Source organism: Canis lupus, chromosome 32, assembly GCF_003254725.2.
Source record: "Canis lupus dingo isolate Sandy chromosome 32, ASM325472v2, whole genome shotgun sequence".
Lineage (NCBI taxonomy): Eukaryota > Metazoa > Chordata > Mammalia > Carnivora > Canidae > Canis > Canis lupus.
The window spans coordinates 11,432,233-11,455,050 of record NC_064274.1 but is presented as its reverse complement, the minus strand read 5'-3'; the positions used below and the strand labels follow the sequence as shown (position 1 = coordinate 11,455,050).

Below are 22,818 nucleotides of genomic sequence, written 5' to 3'. Positions count from 1 at the left end.
TTTTACATACAAAATACACTTAAAGAAGAAACAAAACAGTCAAATAAACATATTAACACCTACTTTTAAAATGAAAAAATTTAAAGGCATCTTGCTATACTTATCCTTTTGTATTACAATATCCCTTTTTATATAATTGTTTTTAATTATTATGGTAAGAAATACATAACAAAATTTGCCATCTTCACCATTTTTAAGGATCATTTTTAAAAGAATAGTAAATGTAAGTCCTATAAAGTAGAATATATTAATTATAGAAACTTACTTTGGATAATGCCTATATTCTTTTGAAGTTTGTTTTTATTTTCTTGGATGTCAGAAGAACTACTCTATAATGGAGAGGATAACTTAATTTGGTTTAAAATAAGAGACACCTGAGGAATAAATGAAAAGTGTTAGCTGCTACTTATATTCTTACCATTGCTCTCCTGGGGCTTTTACAGAAGAGTGCGGGAAGAGTTGCTGTGGAAGGCTCCTTGGCATGTTGGGTGAGACAGCAAGAAAGGGAAGTGGGTGGCTTGAAGTGAACTGTTGAAGAGGCGGTGTATGTACTCATTTTTTTTCCATCTTAGAAGCCATTCTCATGGTCCTAGATATGGAACTGTATTAACCTCAAATACCTCAATATCTACATATATTTGAAAAGTAGCATTACTCATATTTATATGACATATTTAGGCCACCTCAGTACTTGCCCAATGGGCCTCAGATCAGACTAGGTGAGGTAACTGGGACAGATACCATGCATGGGTCCAAGAGCTTGGGTTCTCACCAATGGTGATGTACTGGTGACTACTACGGATGCCTGAGCTGTTCACAGCAGGGCTGATGCTGAGTCGATAGGGATATGGTTCTGTCCTTTGAGGAGAGCAGCAGGCCACTTGGTGACAAGTTGATAATATGCAATAACTTTATGATTGTCCCAGAAATCTGTGAAGATCAGCGTCTTGGAGTACGCATCCTTCTGGCCTTCTGGAGGCGTTAGCTTTGTAGAAATTCTGTACCTTGTGTTTTATTTTGCATTCCCTTGTGGAAGAACTGTACCGTGTTTTATGATACCTCTTGCTCTATTGTGTCTAAAGAATTTTGGCTGTAGCAGTAGAATTATTAGAAAGTCAATGGCTTGAGAGTACTTCCAAGTCATTGCAGTATTAAAACTTGTCTAGCATCCACAGTAAAGAGTAGATTTCATATTACAACCATTGCTTGTGTGCGCAGAAATAATCCAAAAAAGTTTCATGTGGTGCATTTTGAAAGCTATTTTTGTAAATAGAGTTTGAGAAACTTTTATAGGTCCACCAGTCTAATAAAGTGAATATGTAATCAATAAATATTTTCAACATTATATAATTTTACATGCCCTCTATTTTTAGTATCCTAGTTTGATAAATTACATGGTATAAATTATATGGTGGGGAGGGATCCCTGGGTGGCTCAACGGTTTAGCGCCTGCCTTCGGCCCACGGCGTGATCCCGGAGTCCCGGGATCGAGTCCCACATCGGGCTCCCTGCATGGAGCCTGCTTCTCCCTCTGCCTGGGTCTCTGCCTCTCTCTCTGTGTGTCTCTTGTGAATAAATAAATACAATCTTTAAAAAAAAATTATATGGTGGTAATATTGCTTTCCATACCTCAGAAACCATAAGTTTAGGTAATTCTTGATACTTTTCATTTTATGTTTTTGGTTTTCATACATCCTTACATTCTCCGAATTCCTTCTTGCATCACCAAAATGAGAATTTCTTTTAACTTAAACATTTTAAGTTACATGGTTGTTTATATTGAATTGTCCATTTTTCAACTAGCTTCAAGAAGAGCAGCCACCCCAACTTGACTTTTTCAACTTCAGCTATGTGCTTTGGTATAATCTTGTAATTTCTTTCATTTGAATTGTTACCAAAATAGTTTGAATCTTAGGTATGCAGATTTAGATTCAAAATTGCTAAAATCAAGGAGGGCCACCTTCTTTCTGTGTGAAAGGTCAGCCTTTGACTTCTTCATCTGGTCAGTTTTAAGTATTTTCTTCTTACGTTTCGTTTTGGTTGGTAGAGGTAGGACCGAGCAGAGTTCTTTATTCCCTATAGGCCAGGGACTGACAGATTTTATCTGTGAAGGGATCCAATAAATATTTCATAGTTTTTGCTTTGCTTTTTTTTTTTAAACAACCTCTTAAAAATGTAAAAATCATTCTTGAAAAATGTAAAAACTATCCTTAGCTTGAGGCTAGACAACACAGGCTGCGTGAGCCAGATTTGGCCTGCAGGCCATAGACTGCAGAGACCCTTGCTTTAGACAGTTGTTGCTCCTGCTTCATGTGAAACCATACTTGAAATGTTGATGAACCAGATTTCTAAGAAATTTGCTGGTAATTTTACTAAGGTATTTTTTCGAGATATTCTATTGAAGCCTTGTTTCTGCATAATAGAAACAAACACATTGCTTCCTAATACTTGACTCTCCCTTAAGAGATCTGGCTACCAGTTGAGATCAGGCCTCACTGGGTGTGTGGAAGAGCATGTTTTGCATGTTTAGGAATTGGACTTTTTTTTTCCAGTATATGGAAAAGGGGTGTTGTTATACTCTGAAGAATTAATCCACACCAGCCATCCTCAGAAGGGGATTGGTAAGCCAGAGCACTGATTCACTAATTTATTATCATTATTATTATTATTATTTTAGATTTTTATTTGACAGAGACAGAGCGAGAACCAGAGAGCATGAGCAAGGGAGAATGGCAGAGGGAGGAGAAGCAGGCTCCCCACTGAGCAGGGAGCCCCAAGATGCAGATGGGATCATGACCTGAGCTGAAGGCAGATGCTTAACCAATTGAGCCACTAATTCACTAATTCTGAATAAAGGAAGAATTATTTCTGATAGTGTTAAGATGTCAGCTCCCCTAAACTAATCAGTAAATTCAAAGCAATTCCAATTAAATTCCAGTGAGACCTCTTCCTCTCTGTCCACCCCTGCTCCCATAAGAACCCACCAAACTTGTTTGGACACTTGTATGGAAAAATAAGGTTTTGTGAAATATAGCACAATTAAAAAAAAAAAAAAAAGAAAAAGGATCTTACCACATTTGAACACATACTATAAAGTCATAATAATAAAAATTGTGCAAGAACATTCATAGATCAGTTTGCAAAAGGCTAAAGAGTTTAAAAACAGACATTTGTACATGAAACTGCAATGACATTATGAACTGATAAGGTAAAGTAACTTCTTTAGTAGAGAATATTGACAAAACTGGAGAAAATACCTGTGTGCCTTACCCAGCGTTACTCTTACACAAAGTATTGAATGTGAAACGTAAAACTAAGTTTAATAGATCAAAATTTCTGACCTTTCAAAGGTCTCAAAATCCCCAACACAATAAAGCAAAATCAACTGATGTAATTATTATGTAAAAACTCAGGAAATATTGACATCAAGTTATCAGTTGATGATAGATAATAACAAAAGTCCAAAACTGATAAGGTATTAATACTTAAACCATACAAGGAACTTGATTTATTGGTTTGCCAATAGAAAAAAAAGGCCATGACCCAGCAGAAAAATAAGCAATGAACAAAAACGTGCTTGTTTCCCATCAGATCAAAGTGCAATTTTAAAGGTTTGATTGGCAACTTACCAAAAGGGAAACCCAAATGTTGAACAATTATATGAGGGGATGTCCAGCTTAGGAATAAGGAATTCAAGAAATGCAAAATAAAACCTTACTTTTAGGACTATGCCATTAACAAAAAAGTAGGAAGTTGGATGGTACTGATGTTGGTGAGGGTATGCATGAAACTGGTAATCTCATGCATGTAATGGAACTGTAGACTGGTGCAGTCATTCCGGAGGGCAATCTGATAGTTCTGAATAAAATTAAATATTTATAGGGGTGTTTCGGTGGCTCAGGCAGGCATCCTATTTTTGATTTCAACTCAGGTCACAATCTCAGGGTTCTGGGATCGAGCGCTGCATTGGCTTGGCTTCCGTGCTCAGTGTGGAGTCTGCTTGAGAGCCTCTCTCCCTTTATCTCTGCCCTTCCTCCCTGCTCATGCACTCTCCATAAAATAAATAAATAAAATCTTTAAAAAAATGTATAGACCTGACAGCACTCTGACTCCTGTTACATACCCGTAGAGGAACTCATGAAAAGCCAATGAGAGAATTATGTTCAAAGATTTTGAAATAACAGAAATGTTAAAGCCAGCTACTCACTATAGAAATGTGTAAGTAAAATGTGGTGGCTATACAGCAGGAAGTACTTCACAATCATCAGAATAACCTAAAGGTTACATACTGCAGAAGTAATATATGTCAATCATATGTCTGTTGGACATAAAAAAAGATGTCTATTTCAAAGTCTAAGCCTTTACTAGTCTCATCATACAAATTACCCAGCTGCTTCTACTTAGGAAACAGACAACCATCACATCTGTTATTATACCAAGTCTTTATTGAGAAGTAAAGTGCTCAATATTACATATTAATGAAATTCTCGATTGTCGAGAGACTTACATATGTAACATCTTCTTAATCATACAAATATAGAGGGGAAAATGATAGGAGAGGGATGAGAAGGGAATGACTAAAGAGAAAAAAAATGTAACTTATGGGTAAAAAGAAAGAATTAAATCTTATAGGTGAAATGAGAAACAGTATAACAGTAGATATATAAAAAGACTCTCTAGTGACCATAATTGATATATGGCACATGGTCAATACACATGGATACCACATAATGGCTGCACTTCAAATTGAAGTTTGTTTACATGTAACAACATGGTACACATACATAAATACATACACTCAGTACCCCCAGAATGCATACTTTAGTACCTAGTAATAAAGAACTTTGTGTAGCATATTCAAAAGAAAGTAAAGATGGAAATAAAGCCATGAGAGAGACTATTAAAGAAACTCAATGTGTATCACTTCTGTAGAAGCCAGCTTAAAAAGGTTTGTTTGGTCATATTTTCATTGAAGATTTGATTGACATATTCTACCAATTACATAAACAAGATGTGAATTCAAAATAAAGCACGGAAACACAGTCCTCTCTTCTATTGTTCTCAGAGTTGGAGTTAATCCATTAGCATTGCATTCTTTTGCTTGTCTCATTAGCTCTCAAAAGGTTATCTCGTTCAATACTTTTGAAAAATAAGATCTTTATTTTTTATTGAGAATAGATTTCTTCTCCATAAATTTGGTGATACCCTCTCCTAATGAAAAAAACAAAAAAACCTGCTGTAAACTCAAACTTTGGCTGATACATTCTGATAATGAGTGAATTTTCAATACCAAAAATTCCTTTTCACTAAAGCTGAGCTCCATTTAGATTATAAATTATAGGTTTGAAATGCAAGAGTAAGAGTATTTGAGTTCAGGGTGCCTGGGTGGCTCAGTTGGTTAAGTGTCCAACTCTTGATTTTGGCTCAGGTCATGATCATCCACATCAGGGGAATGAGCCACGCGTTGGGCTCTGTGCTGAGCAGGGAGCCTACTTAAGATTCTTTCTCTTCTTCTCCTTTTGCCCCTCCCTCTCCCTAATTAATAATAAAAAAAGGTATTTGAGTTCTATATCCCCAAACAGCATAAAACTCAAACTTTAGTTTTACAATATTTATATATAAATTTCTAAACTTCTTTAAATTTTTGTGTAAAATGAACATATTTGCTGAGTTAAAACCTTCACTAGATACTTAAAACATTTAGTAAATTGGCCTTCCCAGATTAGTTACAACATTAAAATCAGTTGTAAATAAGTTGAGCCACCTGGGAAGAGAATATATGGACAAATCTTTATACTAAACTAATTGTTAGAATAAATCAAACTTAGTGATAGGGCTCCTTCCGATTTTCTGATGTTATGGTTAGAGATGACTTTTTAACCACAATCAATCTTTGACGGTTTCATGCAGCTCAGAGCAAAAGTAGTGTGGATAAGTGAAACAGTTATTCCCAGATGTTAGATAGGATACAAAAACAAACAAAAAGCACATTATTCAACATTTATCTTAACCATTCATACAAATTCTAGCATAATGACTACATACCCATTCTATGGTTTGGAGTTCTTTTCCAGCTCATCTTTTAGAAAAGTTTACCCCAGGAAGGTAGTTGAAATAAAAGTCTCCTTTCTTAAAAGAAAGCTATATATTACGTCCATGAGCTAAGCCTGAGTGGGAAGGAATGCCCCTACTTTCCCTTCACACACTGGCAAAAATGACAATACTGATTTTTGTGATGGGAAATAAAACTCAGAAGCCTTTCAACAGTTCTCTCCTTGCTTTAAAGGCTACTTCATTGTCAGCTGAGAAGACTCATCCATGGTTAGCCAGTGGGCATACAACTCCATATACTTTACAAAGACTTTTTTTCTATATTCAATATTTACACCTAGATTTCTTACATGAGAAAGAAAAAATCTTTGATCCATGGGCAAAGTTTATCTAAAATAAATTAAAGTGCAGAAGAATTAACAGTTGGTCACAAAGATCAGCATCATATGGTGGTCAGGGCATATAAATAGTGTACTTGGTATGGCAATTCAGGACAGCCCCTTTCTCTCCTATTAGGGACACATACTAACACACATCCTAGACGTGGATATTGGAACTCCCGTTTGCACCTGCACCTTCCATTCCTTCTGTAGACTGGGAGGAAGAAGGGCGGGAGCTTCTGGGGCGAGGTTGACCATTTAGTCCCATGGGTGTGCCTAAACCGTGACTTATCTGGGAAGCTGCGTCATCAGATTCCCAGCGTTCCAGCTCTTCCCGTACTAGCCGTTCCATCTGCTCTCTGTGGATTTCGCTGTCTCGACCCAGTCTTTCATCCTAATAAAGGAAAAAGAGACCACAATGTTGGTGGTAGGGGGATGCATACTTTTGTACTTAGAAGCGGCTCTGGGAAATTAAGGAGCCAAATAACCTGTCATTAAGTGACACTGGTGAGGGATGCCTGAATGGCTTAGTGGTTGAGCATCTGCTTTGGCTCACAGTATGATTCTAGGGTCCTGGGGTCGAGTCCCACATCGGGCTCCCCATGGGGAGCCTCCTTCTCCCTCTGCCTCTGTCTCTGCCTCTCTCTGTGTCTCTCATGAATAAAAAAATCTTTAAAAAAAGTGACACTGGTGATTTATAGCACATATAGCAATTCTCTGAGCTATTGGAATAGCTTTTTTGTTTGATTCTACAATTCAGTGAAGGCAGAAGTGCATACAGTATTAAGAAAGTAACACCTTCAGATTATCATCTGACTGTACTGTCTGTAGTTACAGAGACATCTCAAAACACCTCTCAAATTAAAGGTTACAAAATATGACAACCCTGATATTTTACTGAGTCAGTGTTTCTGTGTCAGATGACCACTTACCTCTGCCACCCCATCCAGTAGCCTTCCCAACACTTCCCTTCTCTTCAGTTTGGCCCGCTCCATGATTTCCAGCTTCACAATCACAGCATCAATCTTGGACACAATGCTGCCAATGGAGTGCTCCATGCGGTCCACTCGTCTCACCAGGCTGTGGAAAACCACAGGTGAGAGGGTCAAAGCTACTTTGTACAGTTGGCTCCCTTTTCAGTCCAGGTGGCTTTTCAAATGGAGGTGCTAAGATTTTTTTTTTTCTTAAACAAAACGATAATCTGAAATACTTTCAAAGTAGTCTCAAACTTTAGCAATAAACTCACATATTGCTGATGAGAATGCTAACTGGCACAACTTTTCTGCAAGTCAATATTGTATTAGAAGTCTTAAAAATGGGGGGATGCCTGGGTGGCTCAGCAGTTTAGCATCTGCCTATGGCTCAGGGCATGATCCCAGAGTCCCAGGATTGAGTCCCACTTCGGGAGCCTGCTTCTCCCTCTGCCTATGTCTCTACCTCTCTCTCTGTGTCTTTCATGAATAAATAAATAAAATCTTAAAAAAAAAAAGTCTTAAAAATGTATGCTTAGCTTTTATTCAAATCTTCCAATTTTTGAAACATTTCTAAAGGAAATATGTATATGTGTGATTTTTGGGGGGCTACCAGCATAGTCATTAGAGTTCTGCTTATTAATAGTGGTTCATTGAAAAATAGTTATATTAGGGGCACCTGGGTGGCTCAGTTGGTTAAATGTCTGCCTTTGGCTCAGGTTATAACCCTGGGGTCCTGGAATTAAGCATCGTGTCAGGCTCCCTGCTCAGCAGGAAGTTGGCTTCTCTCTCTCACTCTGCCCCTCCCCCTGCTCATGCTCACTCTCTCAAATAAAGAAATAAAATCTTAAGAAAAATGGTTACATTACATAATTAACAGAAAATTATTCAAATATGTTATTGTTCATCTATACAATGTAATTCCAAAGGAGACATCGGAAATTATATGGTGACAGAATTATTTAATGAAACAGTAATGTTTACAATATATTAAGTAAATAGTTAGAAAACACTGTTGACTAATGATCCCATTATTTTGAATAAAAGAATTATGTAAATGCTTTAAAAACAGAAATAGGAGACAATTTCTGGAATGGTGACATGAGGGCTCTGTAGGCACTCTCCCCAGAGAAACAACCATAACTGTTGAAAATTATTTAATTTTTTTTCAAAATCTGCTTAAGAAGATGTGCTTAATGCTTAATGAAGAAGTATTTATTTATTTATTTATTTATTATTTATTCATGAGAGACACGCAGAGAGAGAGAGAGGCAGAGACACAGGTAGAGGGAGAAGCAGGCTCCATGCAGGGAGCCGATGTGGGACTCAATGGACCCGGCTTCCACGATCAGGCCCTGGGCCGAAGATGGCGCTAAACCACTGAGCCACCCGGGCTGCCCAAGAAGCATTTATTTAAGAAAATCCACTGAACTTCAGTAAGAAGAGTGAGTCTGTGTCATGTGAGCTACAGTCTGCTCCTTCTCTGTCTCCCCCAGCTCAGTGTGACAGAAATGCCACTTCAGTTGGGTTCAGCAATGAACACAGGGCTCCCACTCCTTTCAGCTCCTAGTGGGGGGCTACGGTATCTCCCAGGAAGGGGCAGGCTGCTGAGTTTCTCATCTCTATGCCTCCATCTCCACACCTCCATCTTCAAATCCATGTTGAAGAGGATCTAATCCAGGCATGCATAGCTAAAACATATGAGGCTCTCTTCTTCCACCCAACTGCCAACTGTAAGGTGGAGTTTCAATGCCAGGAGAGGAAAAGCTGAAAGGACCGAAGGCTGTCATCCCAGCCCAGTGTCTTATTCATGAAACAGGAGTATAACTTGGGGAAGCAGACCACTGTCCCCACCCCTACCTCTGAAGCAGTGGCACAGAGGCTTTGCTCAGGGAGAGTGTCAGGCCATAGAACAGAGAGCTCCAGAGCTCCCCACAAGGGAACTGGTTTTATTTGGAACAAAGTGTTAAGCTTAAGAATGCTCCTCAAAACAATGGAGATTGTAGTGATAAGCAGTTAAGATGAGGTTGGTCACCTCGGGAGATCAAAAAGGTAACTGTTTATCAGCTAGTTTATCAGAAAGAACCAGGAAAAGAGACAGCTCAGAAGTCTGCTAAAGACTGGCTTCAAAAACTACCCCTGCATGGGGTGCCTGGGTGGCTCAGTTAGTTAAACATCTGCCTTCGGCTCAAGTCATGACCCCGGGGTCTTGGGACCTGGCCCTGCATCAGGCTTCCCTTGGGAGTCTGCTTCTCTTCCTCACTCTGTCTGCCACTCACCTTGCTGGTACTCATTTTTTCTCTCTCTCTGTCAAATAAATAAATAAAAGTCTTAAAAACAACAACAACAACAACAACAACAACAACAAACTACCCCTGCAAAGGACCTTGCACTGCACTGGATCAGAGTGTGGAACAATTTATATCCCAAGACATTACTAAAAAAAATAGACCAATCAACCAACAATTAGTGCAACCTAAGAGGTGGAAGTGATAACCACAGAGGCAGAAGACTTCACAGAGAGATCAGGGAAAGACCAGGAGAGCCCTGTTAAAAGCACTGTCTTTTCAAAATGATTGGAGTGGTCCTGGCTGTATCCTCTGAGAAGCAACATCAGAGTCTTCACAATGTGGGGGAAATAGACTTCAGTGAAAAACAAGCATACAAACAGCAAACAGAACAAGCCTGGGGGTCAGGAAGGAAGAAAAGTTGCATCCTAAATTGCTATAATATTTATTTAACATCTCCAGTTTTCAATAAAAAATTGACACACACACAAGGAAAAAATGTGATCCATAATATACAGAGAAAAAGCAGGCAACAGAAACTGCCTTTGAGAGGGCCCAGATAGATTTAGTAGACAAAAAACTCAAAGTAGCTATATATTCAAAGAACTAAATATATTCAAATAACTAAAGGAAATCATGCTTAAAGAAATATAGGACAGTATGGTTACACTCATCAGAAAATATCAATATAAAGAGATACAGATTATTTCAAAGAACCAAAGAGAAATTCTGGAGTTGGAAAGTACAATAAATGAAACAAAAAAGTTACTAAGGGGGTCTCAGTAGATTTGAGCTGTCAAAAGAAAGATCAGCACACTTGAAGACAGATGGACAGAAACTATACAATCTGAAGAGCAGAGAGGAAAAAAAAGAGTGAAGAAAAATGTGGGTTACCAGTAAGTACCCCAGCATACATAGGTGTCCCAGAGGGAAAGGAGAGAAAGTGGCAAAAAAATATTTGAAGACATGATACTTGAAACCTTCCTAAATTTGATGAAAATATTACAAATCCCAGCAGCTTAATGAATGAACTCCAACCAGGATAACTGCAAAGAGATCCATATCCAGACAGATCATGGTCAGAATACTGAGAAACAAAGACAAACAAAATTTTGAAAGTTGCAAGAGAAAAGTGACCCATCACTGATAAACAAAGGAACTTGAGTAAGATTAAGAGCTGTCTTCTCAACAGAAAGTGGAGACAAGAAGAAAATAAAGGGGAAATAAGAATATTCCCGGATAAAAAAAAAAAAAAAAAAAAAAAAAAAAAAAAAAAAAAGAATATTCCCGGATAAAGAAAAACAGAATTTATGCTAGCAGGCCTGCTTTGTTTTTTATTTTTATTTTTTAAAGATTTTACTTATTTATTTGAGAGCGAGAGAAAGAAAGAGAGCATGAGCTAGGGGGAGGGGCAGAGCGAGAAGCAGACTCCCTGCTGAGCAGGGAACCCCATGCGGGGCTGGATCCCAGGACCCCAGGCTCATTACCTGAATCCAAGGCAGGTGCTCAACTGACTGAGCCATCCAGGTGCCCCAGACTGCTTTAGAAGAATACTAAAGGAAGTTCTTCAGGCTAAAAGCAAGTGATCCAGACAGTAATTAGAATCCACATGAAAAAATAAAGAGCACTGGTACATGTTATTATGTAACTGTAAAAAACAGTACAAATGCCTATTTCTTTTCATTTTTTTCTCTTAACTGATTTAAAAAAGCAACTGTGTAAGACAATGTGTATATAATTGTATTGTTGGGCCTATAACATAGAGAAATGTAATAATATATTTGATAATAACAGGGCAAAGGAGGCGGGTAAGATCAAAGTTGTATTGGCATATGGAAATGACACCAAATGGTAGCTTGAATGAACAGGAACAAATGAAGAGAGCCAGAAATAGTAAATAAGAAAAAGAATATGCCAAATTCAATAAATAATCCTTTCTCTTCTTTCTTGTCTCAGCTCTTTTAAGAGACATAAAATTACATGAAGTGATAATCTTAACAATGTGGTACTGGATTCATGACATATATGGATAAATGGGTATAATAATGGAGTTAAAAGAGTTAGATAGAAATGATATTTCTGTATTTCCTTGCATTAAGTTAATTATATTAACCTGAGGTAGATTCTGATAAATTGATTGTATATGTTAAGTCCTAGAGCAACCACTAAAAAAATAACTGAAAAATGTAGTGAGAGAAAAGGAATTAAAGGAATTAAAATGTTACATTAGAAAATATTCACATTAAAGAAAGCAATAAAGGAGAAAAAGACATGAGGCCTATAGAAAATGGAAAATAAAATGGTAGATAGAAGTCCAGCTGTATCAATGGTTAATGTTAAATGTAAACGAAAGTAAAATTCAAAAGGCAAAGACAAGGGATGCCTGGGTGGTTCTGGTTGAGCATCTGCCTTCAGCTTAGGATGTGATCCCAGAGTCCTGGGATTGAGTCCCATATCGGGCTCCCTTCATGGAGCCTGCTTCTCCCTCTGCCTCCGTCTCTGCTGCTCTCTCTGTCTCTCATGAATAAATAAAATCTTAAAAAAACCCCACAAAACACAAAACAAAAGGCAAAGACAATCAGACTGGATAAAAAGACCAGATCCAACTATATGCTGTCACCATAAGGTAACACACTTGAGATTCAAAGACACAAATAGGCTGGAAGTGAAAGAATGGAAAAGATGTATCTCGCAAAAAGCAACAATAAGAAAGCTGGAGTTGCTATAGTAATATCAGACAAAAAAAGACTTTAAAACAAAAAAAAAATCTTACTAGAGATAAAGTAAGACATTTAGGATGAAAACAGGGTCAATCTATTAGTAAGATATACCAATTATAAACATGTATACACCTAACAGCAGAGTCCCAAAATACACAAAGTAAAACCATACAGAAATGAAGGAACAGACAATTCAATAGTAATGGTTGGAGACTTTAATACCCCACTTCCAAAAGTAGATAGAACAAAAGGCAGAACAACAGGAAATAGATTTGAGTAAGACTATAAACCAGCTAGATCTAATAAACACCTAAAGAACACTCCACTTAACAGCAGAACATACATTCTTCTCAGGTGCACATGGAACAACCTTTAGGACACACCATGTGCTAGGCCTTAAAAATATAAAACAAAGTAAACACATGTAAATGGAGATACAAACACCAAAATGTTAATTGGCATTTTGGTTTAGTGGGAACAGAGGAGATTTTAATGTTTTCTTTATTTTTCTTTATTTGCTAACTTTCCTATAAGGAACGTATTACTTTAATCAAAAGGAAAAAACACCATTAAAAGCTATAAAAAAAGAGTTGATGACTAGTAATGGAAAGGATCAAATTGCGAGAGGTAGAAGCTGCTTGGTCTCATTTTGAACTTGTCAGCCCAGATTCTGTCAATTCTTTTGTACTTACACTTGAAACTCTTCATAAGAAACTCCACTGGAGATACTTCCCCTCCTTCTGGAGCTATGCCCACTGTCTTCATCATCATCCTCCTCGGAGTCATCCAGGCTTCGTGGGAAACTTCGGCTACTCAGGGGTCGTGGTAAGGAGCTGTGATCTAGATCCAGGTCCTCCTGCAACACATGGGATCACCAAGTGAGGAGCGAGAACACCCAGTCCCTGCGGAGCTTCACTGAGGCCTTGGGCAAATGGGAAACGGGCATGGACCATTTAACAACAGACTGTGCTTCCCACCCTTTGACATTTTAGGGGCTTGCACATTTTCAAAACATATTGACCAGCAAGGAACTGCTAACTTGTTTGGACAAAAAAGAACATTATAACAAAAAAGGGGTGCCTGGGTGGCTCAGTGCTTGAGTGTCTGCCTTTGGCTCAGGTTTTGATCCCATGGTCCTCGGATCAAGTCCCACATCAGGCCCCCCGCAGGGAGCCTGCTTCTCCCTCTGCCTATGGCTCTGCCTCTCTGTGTCTCTCATGAATGGATAAATAAAAAGTTTAAAAAAATTAAAAATATAACAAAGTAAATGGAGAAATATATTATCACCTTTTCATAAAAGATAACACATTGAATATCTACAAATTGGGAAGGATATCTTAGAATAAAAATTTTGACTAAACATGGTGTGATGTGATTTTACTCACTGTCTTCTTGTTCATATTTCACTATACCTGGCAAAGTTTCCCACTCACTGGCACCGTTCTGTGGAGTTTAGAAACCACTGTTGTATAACATCTCCTTCTAGAAAAGGGATTTTTGTATATAGTTTTCACCTGTATTCTCTATACCTTAATTATCATGGATATTTTTTGGTTTGTTTAACCATTTATTTTTAAAGTTAATGTTAAAGCTTTTAGTGATCCTTTTTGATTATAAAACACCATTTCATCATAAGTATTCAAATGGAAGGCAGCTGCTAGTTTTGTGTTATTATAAATGTTAATCTGTAGAGGAATTAACTTTATATCTCCTGAGGAGTCTTCTTCCCTCTCATGGACACTGTGAAGTACGTAACTACTAGGCTTTCCTTTTCAAGCTGATGACCAGAAAGCTTAGGACCAAATTGGTAGGTCAGTCTTTAACAAGCATATATGTATTTTTATGGGATGCATTTTTAGCTTCATAGTCTAGTTTTATATTTCATTTTTTGTTTACCTTATTTTTCTCATTTTGATTTTTTACATTTGTGCCAACCTACTATATTTTTACATATTATTATACTATATATCCTTTTTGGAATATGCTAGGCACTGCTCCATAAATTGACTGAGAAAGAGAGACAGAGAAAGAGGCAGGAAGACAGAGACTCTCAGCAATCCACTACTTAGCATCTTGTCTGAAACACCAAGGGCTGAATGAAATCATGTTCTCCTAAACTAGACCCACCCTCTCTTTTTCCAAGTCATCTCTCATCTGCTGATGTTCATGTTCAGTCAGTTCTTGATCTCCATCTTGGTCATATTTTGTGAATATTGCCTCGATCTCTGCATCTGTATGGCCCTTCCTGAAATTATTGAGAGGTTACAGATGAAATCACTCAAGTGCATGGTCCAACACAAATACAGAGACATCAAAATGCAGGGAAAAAAGAGAAATTATGGAATCAGGGCCAGCCCTCCTCTTACAATATGTTCTAGAAAGACACTCTGAAAAAAAAAATGGGTGCTTGGGCCAGAAATATCCTTATTATCAAGAACTTATCTTTATGTAGGAATTTCCCAGGGCCTCAGAGAGTGTGATTCTCACCCTTTGAGATCTTGTCGAAGTTCATCAAAGTTTAACTTGCCTCCTCCTTGCCTCAGACTCTCAGAAATGTCATCCACAGTATTTTTTTTCAGTTTTAGTTTGACTAAGGCTTTATGGTAGCCCTGTTGAAAAGAAAAGATCTGATTTAGTTTATTCTGGTTTTGCATGTGCTTTAGCATGCATTTATACTAGTAACTACTAACATAAATCTTGCTTTACGTGGTAGTGCAGGACTGTGAAACTGACCAGGCAAGATCGAACTGTGCAAAGTGATGTTAATGATCAACAGGAAAAATCATGATGGCTCCATGATTTTTAAAACATTTGATCAGAGGCACCTGGCTGGCTCAGAAAAGCATGCGACTCTTGATCTCGAGGTCATGAGTTTGAGCCCCACATTGGGTGTAGAAATTCCTTAAATAAATAAACTTTAAAAAACCCCAACTTTTTATCAAAGCATTAAAAACTCCCTTGGTACTAGTTATAAATTTATAGGGAGAATAAAAAAAACAGTAAAATGAATATTTATTTAGTACACTGAAATTTAAAATATTAGAAACATTACAAATTAAAAGGTTTCATTTCTTTGTAAAAAATTTATCCAGAGTAGTTTGAACAATGCTACTATGGAAGCCTTTTTTCCACGTCTTGAGGAGCTTTCACAATCCTTTTAAAAAAAAAAATCCTTTCTTAATATGGATCAGCTCCCAACATTTTATCCTTTGCACTTTCAGTGTTGCAAAATATCTCCAGGTGCTCCTTTAATGTGACATTGTTTGCCAGCATCACTTCCTCAGAGACACTGTCAGCCTTTTCATCACAACCACTACCCTCATTCATGTTGATAAATTTGTCTTCACTAAGGCAAGTCTTTGCCTATCTTTCTTTCCACAGATGTTCAAGATCTTGAAGGGTAGCAGTGTCAACTTTCCCATGGCCAGCTACCTATTCTAGAAATGTTATATTTGTTTTGAATTTTACTTTCAGTGTTCTCATTTGTTGTTTCTTTGCCCTGCTTTCATCTTTGCTGGACCATTCTCCCTGTCAGGTATGCATTCTTGTAAAATGTCATGTGATTTTCTCACAGGGAGATACAGAAGCAATGCAACTACATATCTGGAGCCTGAACTGGGCAGCAGATGCTCAGTGACCTATCCTAGACTTTGTAAGAAGTGACTATAGCTCACTGATTATGATTACTGTTACTTAATGATTTGTAGACTGTTACTTAATGATTTGTAGACTGAAGAGCTAGCAGTGAAGTTTGTATTATGCTATTACAGTTAGTATACTGTGATAACTGAAATGTTCTGTGACAATTGGAAGTTTGTACTTTATACTATTATTTATAGTCAAGATACTGTGACAAATGAAATGTGAGCTGTGTGGAGAGGCTGATGTTATTTAACTGAAATAATTGAAATCTGCGCATATCAGAACCAAAGTGCAAAGTCAGGACTGCCTGTATATATCTGGGAGATTTACTAACATGTAATAAACTGTGTTGCAAAATTCAGGACAACACAAATCTTAGGTCCCATCAAAGAGACTTTAAGAACTAGAAGTTCTCTGTTGCAACATGATTTACAGACAACAGTCTTAGGACTTGAACCAACATAAAAAGATCACACAGTCAAGGAGCCACTGATTTTTAGCAAAATGACATCAGAGAACAAGCTGTCTACTTTAGGTGAAGTTACTTGTTGTTGCTTAAGTTTCACACTTTAAACCAAATAAAGAAGTCACATTGGGAAGAACAAAGCTGCCCAACTTTCCTGTCCAAGCCCTTCCATTTATTTAACAACTTCCTGAGAAGAAAGTAAGTGAAAGTTCTCAGGCCCTTAGGCTGTGGCCTTCCTCCGTGGCCTTTTTTCTTTGACTATTTTAAAACTTCCCTGGAAGGTCAAGGATAAAGGAAGAACTACAAAACATTTGCTTTTAAATTTGTTTTTCTTTCTTAAAATTGTATTTGAGATAGAAAAAGTGGAAATGTCTTTGTATTCTTCCCTTCCAGTTTATTCTGAACTCTGGATCTGCAAGTGACAGTCAACCAGAGGTGTCCCCAAAACAAGTAAAGGTAAAACCAGCAGCTCAGCTCTTAAGAGCTAAAAGAGATTGTTGAGAATGTAATACTAGGGCATGAAAGGATTCCCAGAATTGAAGTCCAAGCTAGCAGTATACCCATCTCTAGCTCTAAGACAGAGAACATTTAAATTATTCCTGAAATGTAGCAATCTATTCTTTATTTTAAACAATTATAATGCATCAGTTGTTGATGTGGAAATCTAGCTGAAACAATGCCCATTTTATGTAGAAAATAAAATAATTCTGAGAATCAGGGCTTGTCATACCTTTCTGATAAGATCTGAGAGTTCCATTTCAGCTTTCTGCTGGGCCAGATCAGATTTAACTTCAGAGTAAGTATCATTGATGATGGCCAAAAACATATTCTGTTTGTAAATCAAAGGAAAGTTGAGATTAAAGAAGAAACCTAAATATACTTCTGAGATATCAATCCAAAATTTGACATAGGATTTTTGTTCATTTTTTTTTAACAATCTGATGTCTTAATGAGTTGTAAATTAATAGTTTTGTGACTATACTCTGAGAAAATTATTTTTTCCATTACGTCATACCAAGGGAAAATGCAATATGTTTTCTTACTTACAAACCATATATTGTGATACATTTTGCAAAAAGAGACAAGAATGAAATACAACAAAATACTGATGTATTACCTATGGATGGTGGGATTATTTTATTTCATTATTTTTGCTTGTCTATGTTCTCTATACTTTTTTTATTTGACAGAAATTAATTAGAAGTGTAGAACTTTCCATAGCTCTTCAAATTTCAACAGTCAATATAGACAAGTGGAATTCTATGCTTCTTCCAAATATTGTTATATAACATTATTTGAGATTCACAGAACATATTTTGAAGAGTTAAAAAGATCTCTGCCAATGGGAATTCAGTAGGTTTCACAGAGGATAGTCAAGAGCAGCTTAGAGAAAAAGACAGACTTTAGAGTCAAGGACACTTGAGTTTTAGTATTAGCACGTCCAAAACTATACTGTTTAAATGTTCTAATCTTTATTTTGAAATATATTTGTTCTTGCATTAATAAAATGGGAGAAGTAACAGTTCCTCCCCTACAGATTTGTTGAAAGAATTAATAAGGTAATCTATGTCAAGTGCTTAGGACAGGCCCTTATGCATGGTAAGCGCTACATAACTTATAACTATTATTATTCAGTAATGGTTAGTTCATTTTCCTAACTTTCCCCTCCCCAGGGCAATGGTTTATATTTCCAACACCTGTTCCTGACAGATTTTCTTGAAACACCATACCCAATAGATCAGGTCTTTCTTTAACACACTCTTTACTGTTCCTTTTTTGGCATATAGCTAAGGTTTCTAACTATAGAATTATGTATTTGATTATGTCTGTTTTCCCCACAAGTTTGTAGAATCTCCCTGAGGGCAGGGCTAGTCCTATTTTCCTTACCACTGTATCCCCAGTACATAGCACCTTGCCTGGAATATAGTAGTTCAGTAAATACTATCTAATAGTACTAAATGACTGGAGAATGAACAAATGAGAACTCTATTATTTTAATAGTCTACTAAATTGCTACAAATTAAGAAGGAATACTATTTAAGATTCTGTAGCAGAAATGAAAATAAAAAATAAAACACATGTAAGTTCCTGGATTAATGCTCAATTCCAAGAGCAGGTAACATCTCTAAGTGTCTCCCTCCCAACCCAGGCAATTAATGTTCTCTTTTTAAGTTTCCAAATGGCTGGTAGCTAATGCCTGCAAATATCTTAGTTGTAGGATTAATGTGTGGGTCATCTGAAGAGAGTTAAAAAAATTAAAAGTGCCTGAAAAAGACTACTGAGGATGTGGGGAGAGGAAGCTCCTCCTCCTCTTCACCCTGTCTCAGAAGGTTCACTTAATTGTGTAATCAGACATCTTTCCCTGGTGATGATGAACTTTTCTTTCCTGGCTCAGTTGGACCACCTCACATCACTATGGCTTCTTTTAAAGCTGGGGCAGGCACATGGGTGGCTCAGTTGGTTAAGTGTCTGACTCTTGATTTCAGCTCAGGTCATGATCTTAGGGTCATGAGATCAGGTCTGCTTGGGATTCTCTCTCTTCCTGTCTCTCTGCCCCTCCTCCCACTTGAGTGCATTCTCTCTTGCTCTACATAAATAAATAAAATCTTTAAAAACAGAAAAAATAATAAAAAAAATAAAGTCAGGGCAGTAAATAAACCACCTGGCAGTCATGTCAGAAAAGTGGCAAACCCTGCACTTGGTTTGTCATTTCTCTAAAGAAAAGTTTATAATGATAGTTGTCTCCTCTTCTCTCTCTGTGGGGTGCAGGGGACCAATTTCTTTTTGTGTAGTAGCACAAAAAATGATTTTAATATAAAGACAGAAGCTAAAAGCTTCTTTTCATGTTCTATTGATTGATTTGCTGAAACAACTGAGTAATCTCAGGGCACTGACAACTGGAAACCAACATTCAAGTAAGTATACCTTTGACCAGAATGTCAAATTGCTGCAAGTATATCCCTCATTCAGCAGATTAATACACAAAGAAAACTGAGGTGACCTGTAGTTAACTAATGGGTCTGCTGCAGAACTCTCAATTCCTGGTTTTTGTTTAGTAGAGATTCATGATTCAGAGGCTCCACAATCCAAAGTACCACCAATATTATAGATGAACAGGGCTTAGAATTCCCTCTATGTTTTCCTTAACATATGATAGGAAACAGAAACTAGAGAGGCTTAACTTTAAAACTAATGATACAGGGTGTCTGGGTGGCTCAGTCAGTTGAGCGTGTGACTTGGTTTTGGCTCAGGTCATGATCTCAGGGTCATGAGATCGAGTCCTACATGGGGCTCTGTGATTCTCTCTCCCCCTTTGCCCTTCCCCCTCCTTGTACTCTCTATTTCTTTCTAAAATAAATAAATCCTTAAGAAAACCCAATAAAACTAATGATACATACATATAAGATACAAATGGACTTGCATGATATACCTGACTCTTTCAATACTACTAAAGTAGATCTTATACTCAATCTACAAATACCATATATATAACTACTAAATACCTGTACCAACTTTGGGTATATTACACTGAATTACTGAACTTTACACAAAGGAACTTTTAAATCTATTGAAAATGTAGGCAATTTTGTTGTTCTCTTAAGATGATGACTGATATAAGGAAAACTTAAGTATTAGTGTTTAGATAAAAAATACCCACTGCCTAGGTTAAGCTAACTTAATTGAATAGTTTCTCAGTAAACAAATAAATGTGTAAATGTTAAGATGAAGAACAAAATGCTTTTTAAAAATATTAATTCACTTAGGGTCAAAATGTTAAAAATGTTAATTTTTACTAAATTAAGAGAATGAAAAATTATTTTTGAAAGTAATTTTTTTAAAGATTTTATTTATTTATTCATGAGAGGCACAGAGAGAGAGAGAGAGGCAGAGACACGGGCAGAGGGAGAAGCAGGCTCCATGCAGGGAGCCTGATGTGGGACTCGATCCCGGGTCTCCAGGATCACGCCCTGGGCTGAAGGCAGGGGCTAAACTGCTGAGCCACCCAGGGAGCCTCTTTGAAAGTAATTTTTAAAGCAATTTCCACTCATTGATAGATCTGGCTTCATTTTATTTTTATCTATCTATTTATTTAGAGTGTGAGAGCAGGGGTTGGGAGAAAGAGAATCTCAAGTATGTGCTGAGTGTGGAGCCTGACACAGGGCTTGATCTCACAATCCTGAGATCTTAATCTGAGCTGAAATAAAGAGTTAGCTGTTTAACTGAGTAGAGCCATACAGGTACCCTTACATTTACTTTTAAATATAAAATTTGAATATCTTTGTAAGTAGTCTCTAGATGTGTTAAATATGAGTAAGTGAAAGCAAAATATCTTAATCTTCACAAGCAATGATTCACTCAAATATCACTCTTGACATCCTGGATCTAGCTTGCTTTGTCAGTTCCTATTTTTTTTAAAGAAAAGAAGGAAAAGAGGAATGAAAAGTCATGTTAGCAAGTGATATGAAACTGCTGACATCTGTGTTAAAAAAGCATGTAAATATGTAAGCATTCTACTTTTTCGGCAAAGCACTATTTTAGGCGACTTTAAAAATTTGCATGTGATCTAATTTATTATTTTTTTTGCATCGAACAGACACATATATATGGATAAATGAAAGACCATGGAAAAGTTACTTGGTGAAGACTTAAAAGTGAATCAAAGAGAAGTAAAATAAAATAAGTCTTTTAGATCTATAGTTTTTCATAGGTATTTTAAAAAATGGTAAGGACTCTAGTGAGAGAAAAAAGAAGATGGTGATTTTATGATAGTGATTTATGAAGTTTAAATCACCTCACTATAAACAAAAGTGTACATACCAAAAGAATGAAGAACATAAAGAACACAAATGTAGTGAAATAAATTGGTCCCAAAACTCGATTGGCTTCCTCAATCTCTGCGAAGTTGATATCACCCAAAATGATACGGAATTGAGTGAAACTATAAAAACAAAACAAAACGAACACCACAATACAAAAACAAAGAATGTCCAGCATTGTTGTAACATTTCTTAAAGATGATTTCACATTTTTGGACTTTTTAAAAAAAAATCAGTGTAGATAGCTGCCAAATAAAAAATTGTCAATCCCTTTGGAAAACTCTTGCTATTATATGACCAACTGAAGCCTCTGGAATAAAAATAATATACTTTCATGCTAAATATGTTATTTCCATTTGGTTAAAAAGAAAATATTATTACTAGGTGACATAAAGCAATCAGCTATAAGGATTTAACACATAATCTGGCTAAAACATGGCAATTCTAAACTTCACAACAGTCACCCTGGTTCTGAATTTAAAACCTCTTTAAAAAAAGACTTGAGGGGGATCCCTGGGTGGTGCAGCGGTTTGGTGCCTGCCTTTGGCCCAGGGCGCGATCCTGGAGACCCGGGATCGAATCCCAAGTCGGGCTCCCGGTGCATGGAGCCTGCTTCTCCCTCTGCCTGTGTCTCTGCCTCATTCTCTCTCTCTCTCTGTGACTATCACAAAAAAAAAAAAAAAAAAGACTTGAGGGATGCCTGGGTGGCTCAGCAGTTGAGCTTCTGCCTTTGGCTCAGAGCATGATCCTGGGGTCTGGGATCGAGTCCTGCAGCAGGCTCCTTGCAGGGAACCTATTTCTCCCCCTGCCTATGTCTCTGCCTCTCTCTGTGTGTCTCCCATGAATAAATAAATAAAATCTTTAAAAAAATATTTGAAGGATAGCTAAAATTATATGCATTCAAGGATCCAATATCCTCACATGCACTCAAGGTGGTATTGACTAGCCATGTGTTTGCCAATGTTGGGTCTTAATCAGTAAAATCATTTCCATTCCTGACTTCCATGAAACAGTGACGTTAATTAGGTGTTCTGTACAAAGCCCATTAACTTCTTTTCTTTAATATATTTTTTAAATGAGTCGATTTTTTAAAATTTAAATTCAATTAATTAACATATATTATTAGTTTCAGAGATAGAGGTCAGTGATTCATCAGTCTTATATAACACCCAGTGCTCATTACATCATGTGCCCTTTTTAATGTCCATCACCATTTACCCCATCTTCCCATCTCCCTCCCATCCAGCAACCCTCAATTTGTTCCTATGATTAAGAGGGAGACAAACCATAAGAATCCTATTAACTTCTGTGATCATAATGCTCTTCTCCTTTCCTAATTAACTCCTTTCTAAATGGCATGGAAATCTAATACTGTTTTTTTTTTTTTTTGTCTTAATATTATATTTGAGAACTTTGGAAAAAGACTGAAAATTCCTGTACTGGTTTGAGTTTCTCTTAGAATATTAAAAATACTATTTTTTTC

General features: G+C 36.9%; 1 protein-coding gene across 2 annotated transcripts in view; it reads right to left on the bottom strand.

Annotated features, from left to right (window-relative positions):
- Window positions 1-4,423: 4,423 nt before the first annotated feature.
- PKD2 (polycystin 2, transient receptor potential cation channel) overlaps window positions 4,424-22,818 on the bottom strand; it is a 54,420-nt gene continuing 36,025 nt past the window's right edge. Inside the window, exons 9-15 of one of the 2 annotated variants that reach the window (XM_025425258.3) lie at window positions 21,337-21,457; window positions 17,249-17,347; window positions 14,898-15,019; window positions 14,538-14,655; window positions 13,103-13,266; window positions 7,364-7,511; window positions 4,424-6,825 (exon numbers count right to left, since the gene is read on the bottom strand). In XM_025425258.3, the coding sequence (XP_025281043.3) occupies window positions 6,589-6,825; window positions 7,364-7,511; window positions 13,103-13,266; window positions 14,538-14,655; window positions 14,898-15,019; window positions 17,249-17,347; window positions 21,337-21,457 (1,009 nt within the window). In that variant the 3' untranslated portion in view covers window positions 4,424-6,588. Of the gene's footprint in view, window positions 6,826-7,363; window positions 7,512-11,177; window positions 11,263-13,102; window positions 13,267-14,537; window positions 14,656-14,897; window positions 15,020-17,248; window positions 17,348-21,336; window positions 21,458-22,818 lie in introns of those variants that run through there. The other variant, XR_007407710.1, reaches the window with a different exon arrangement.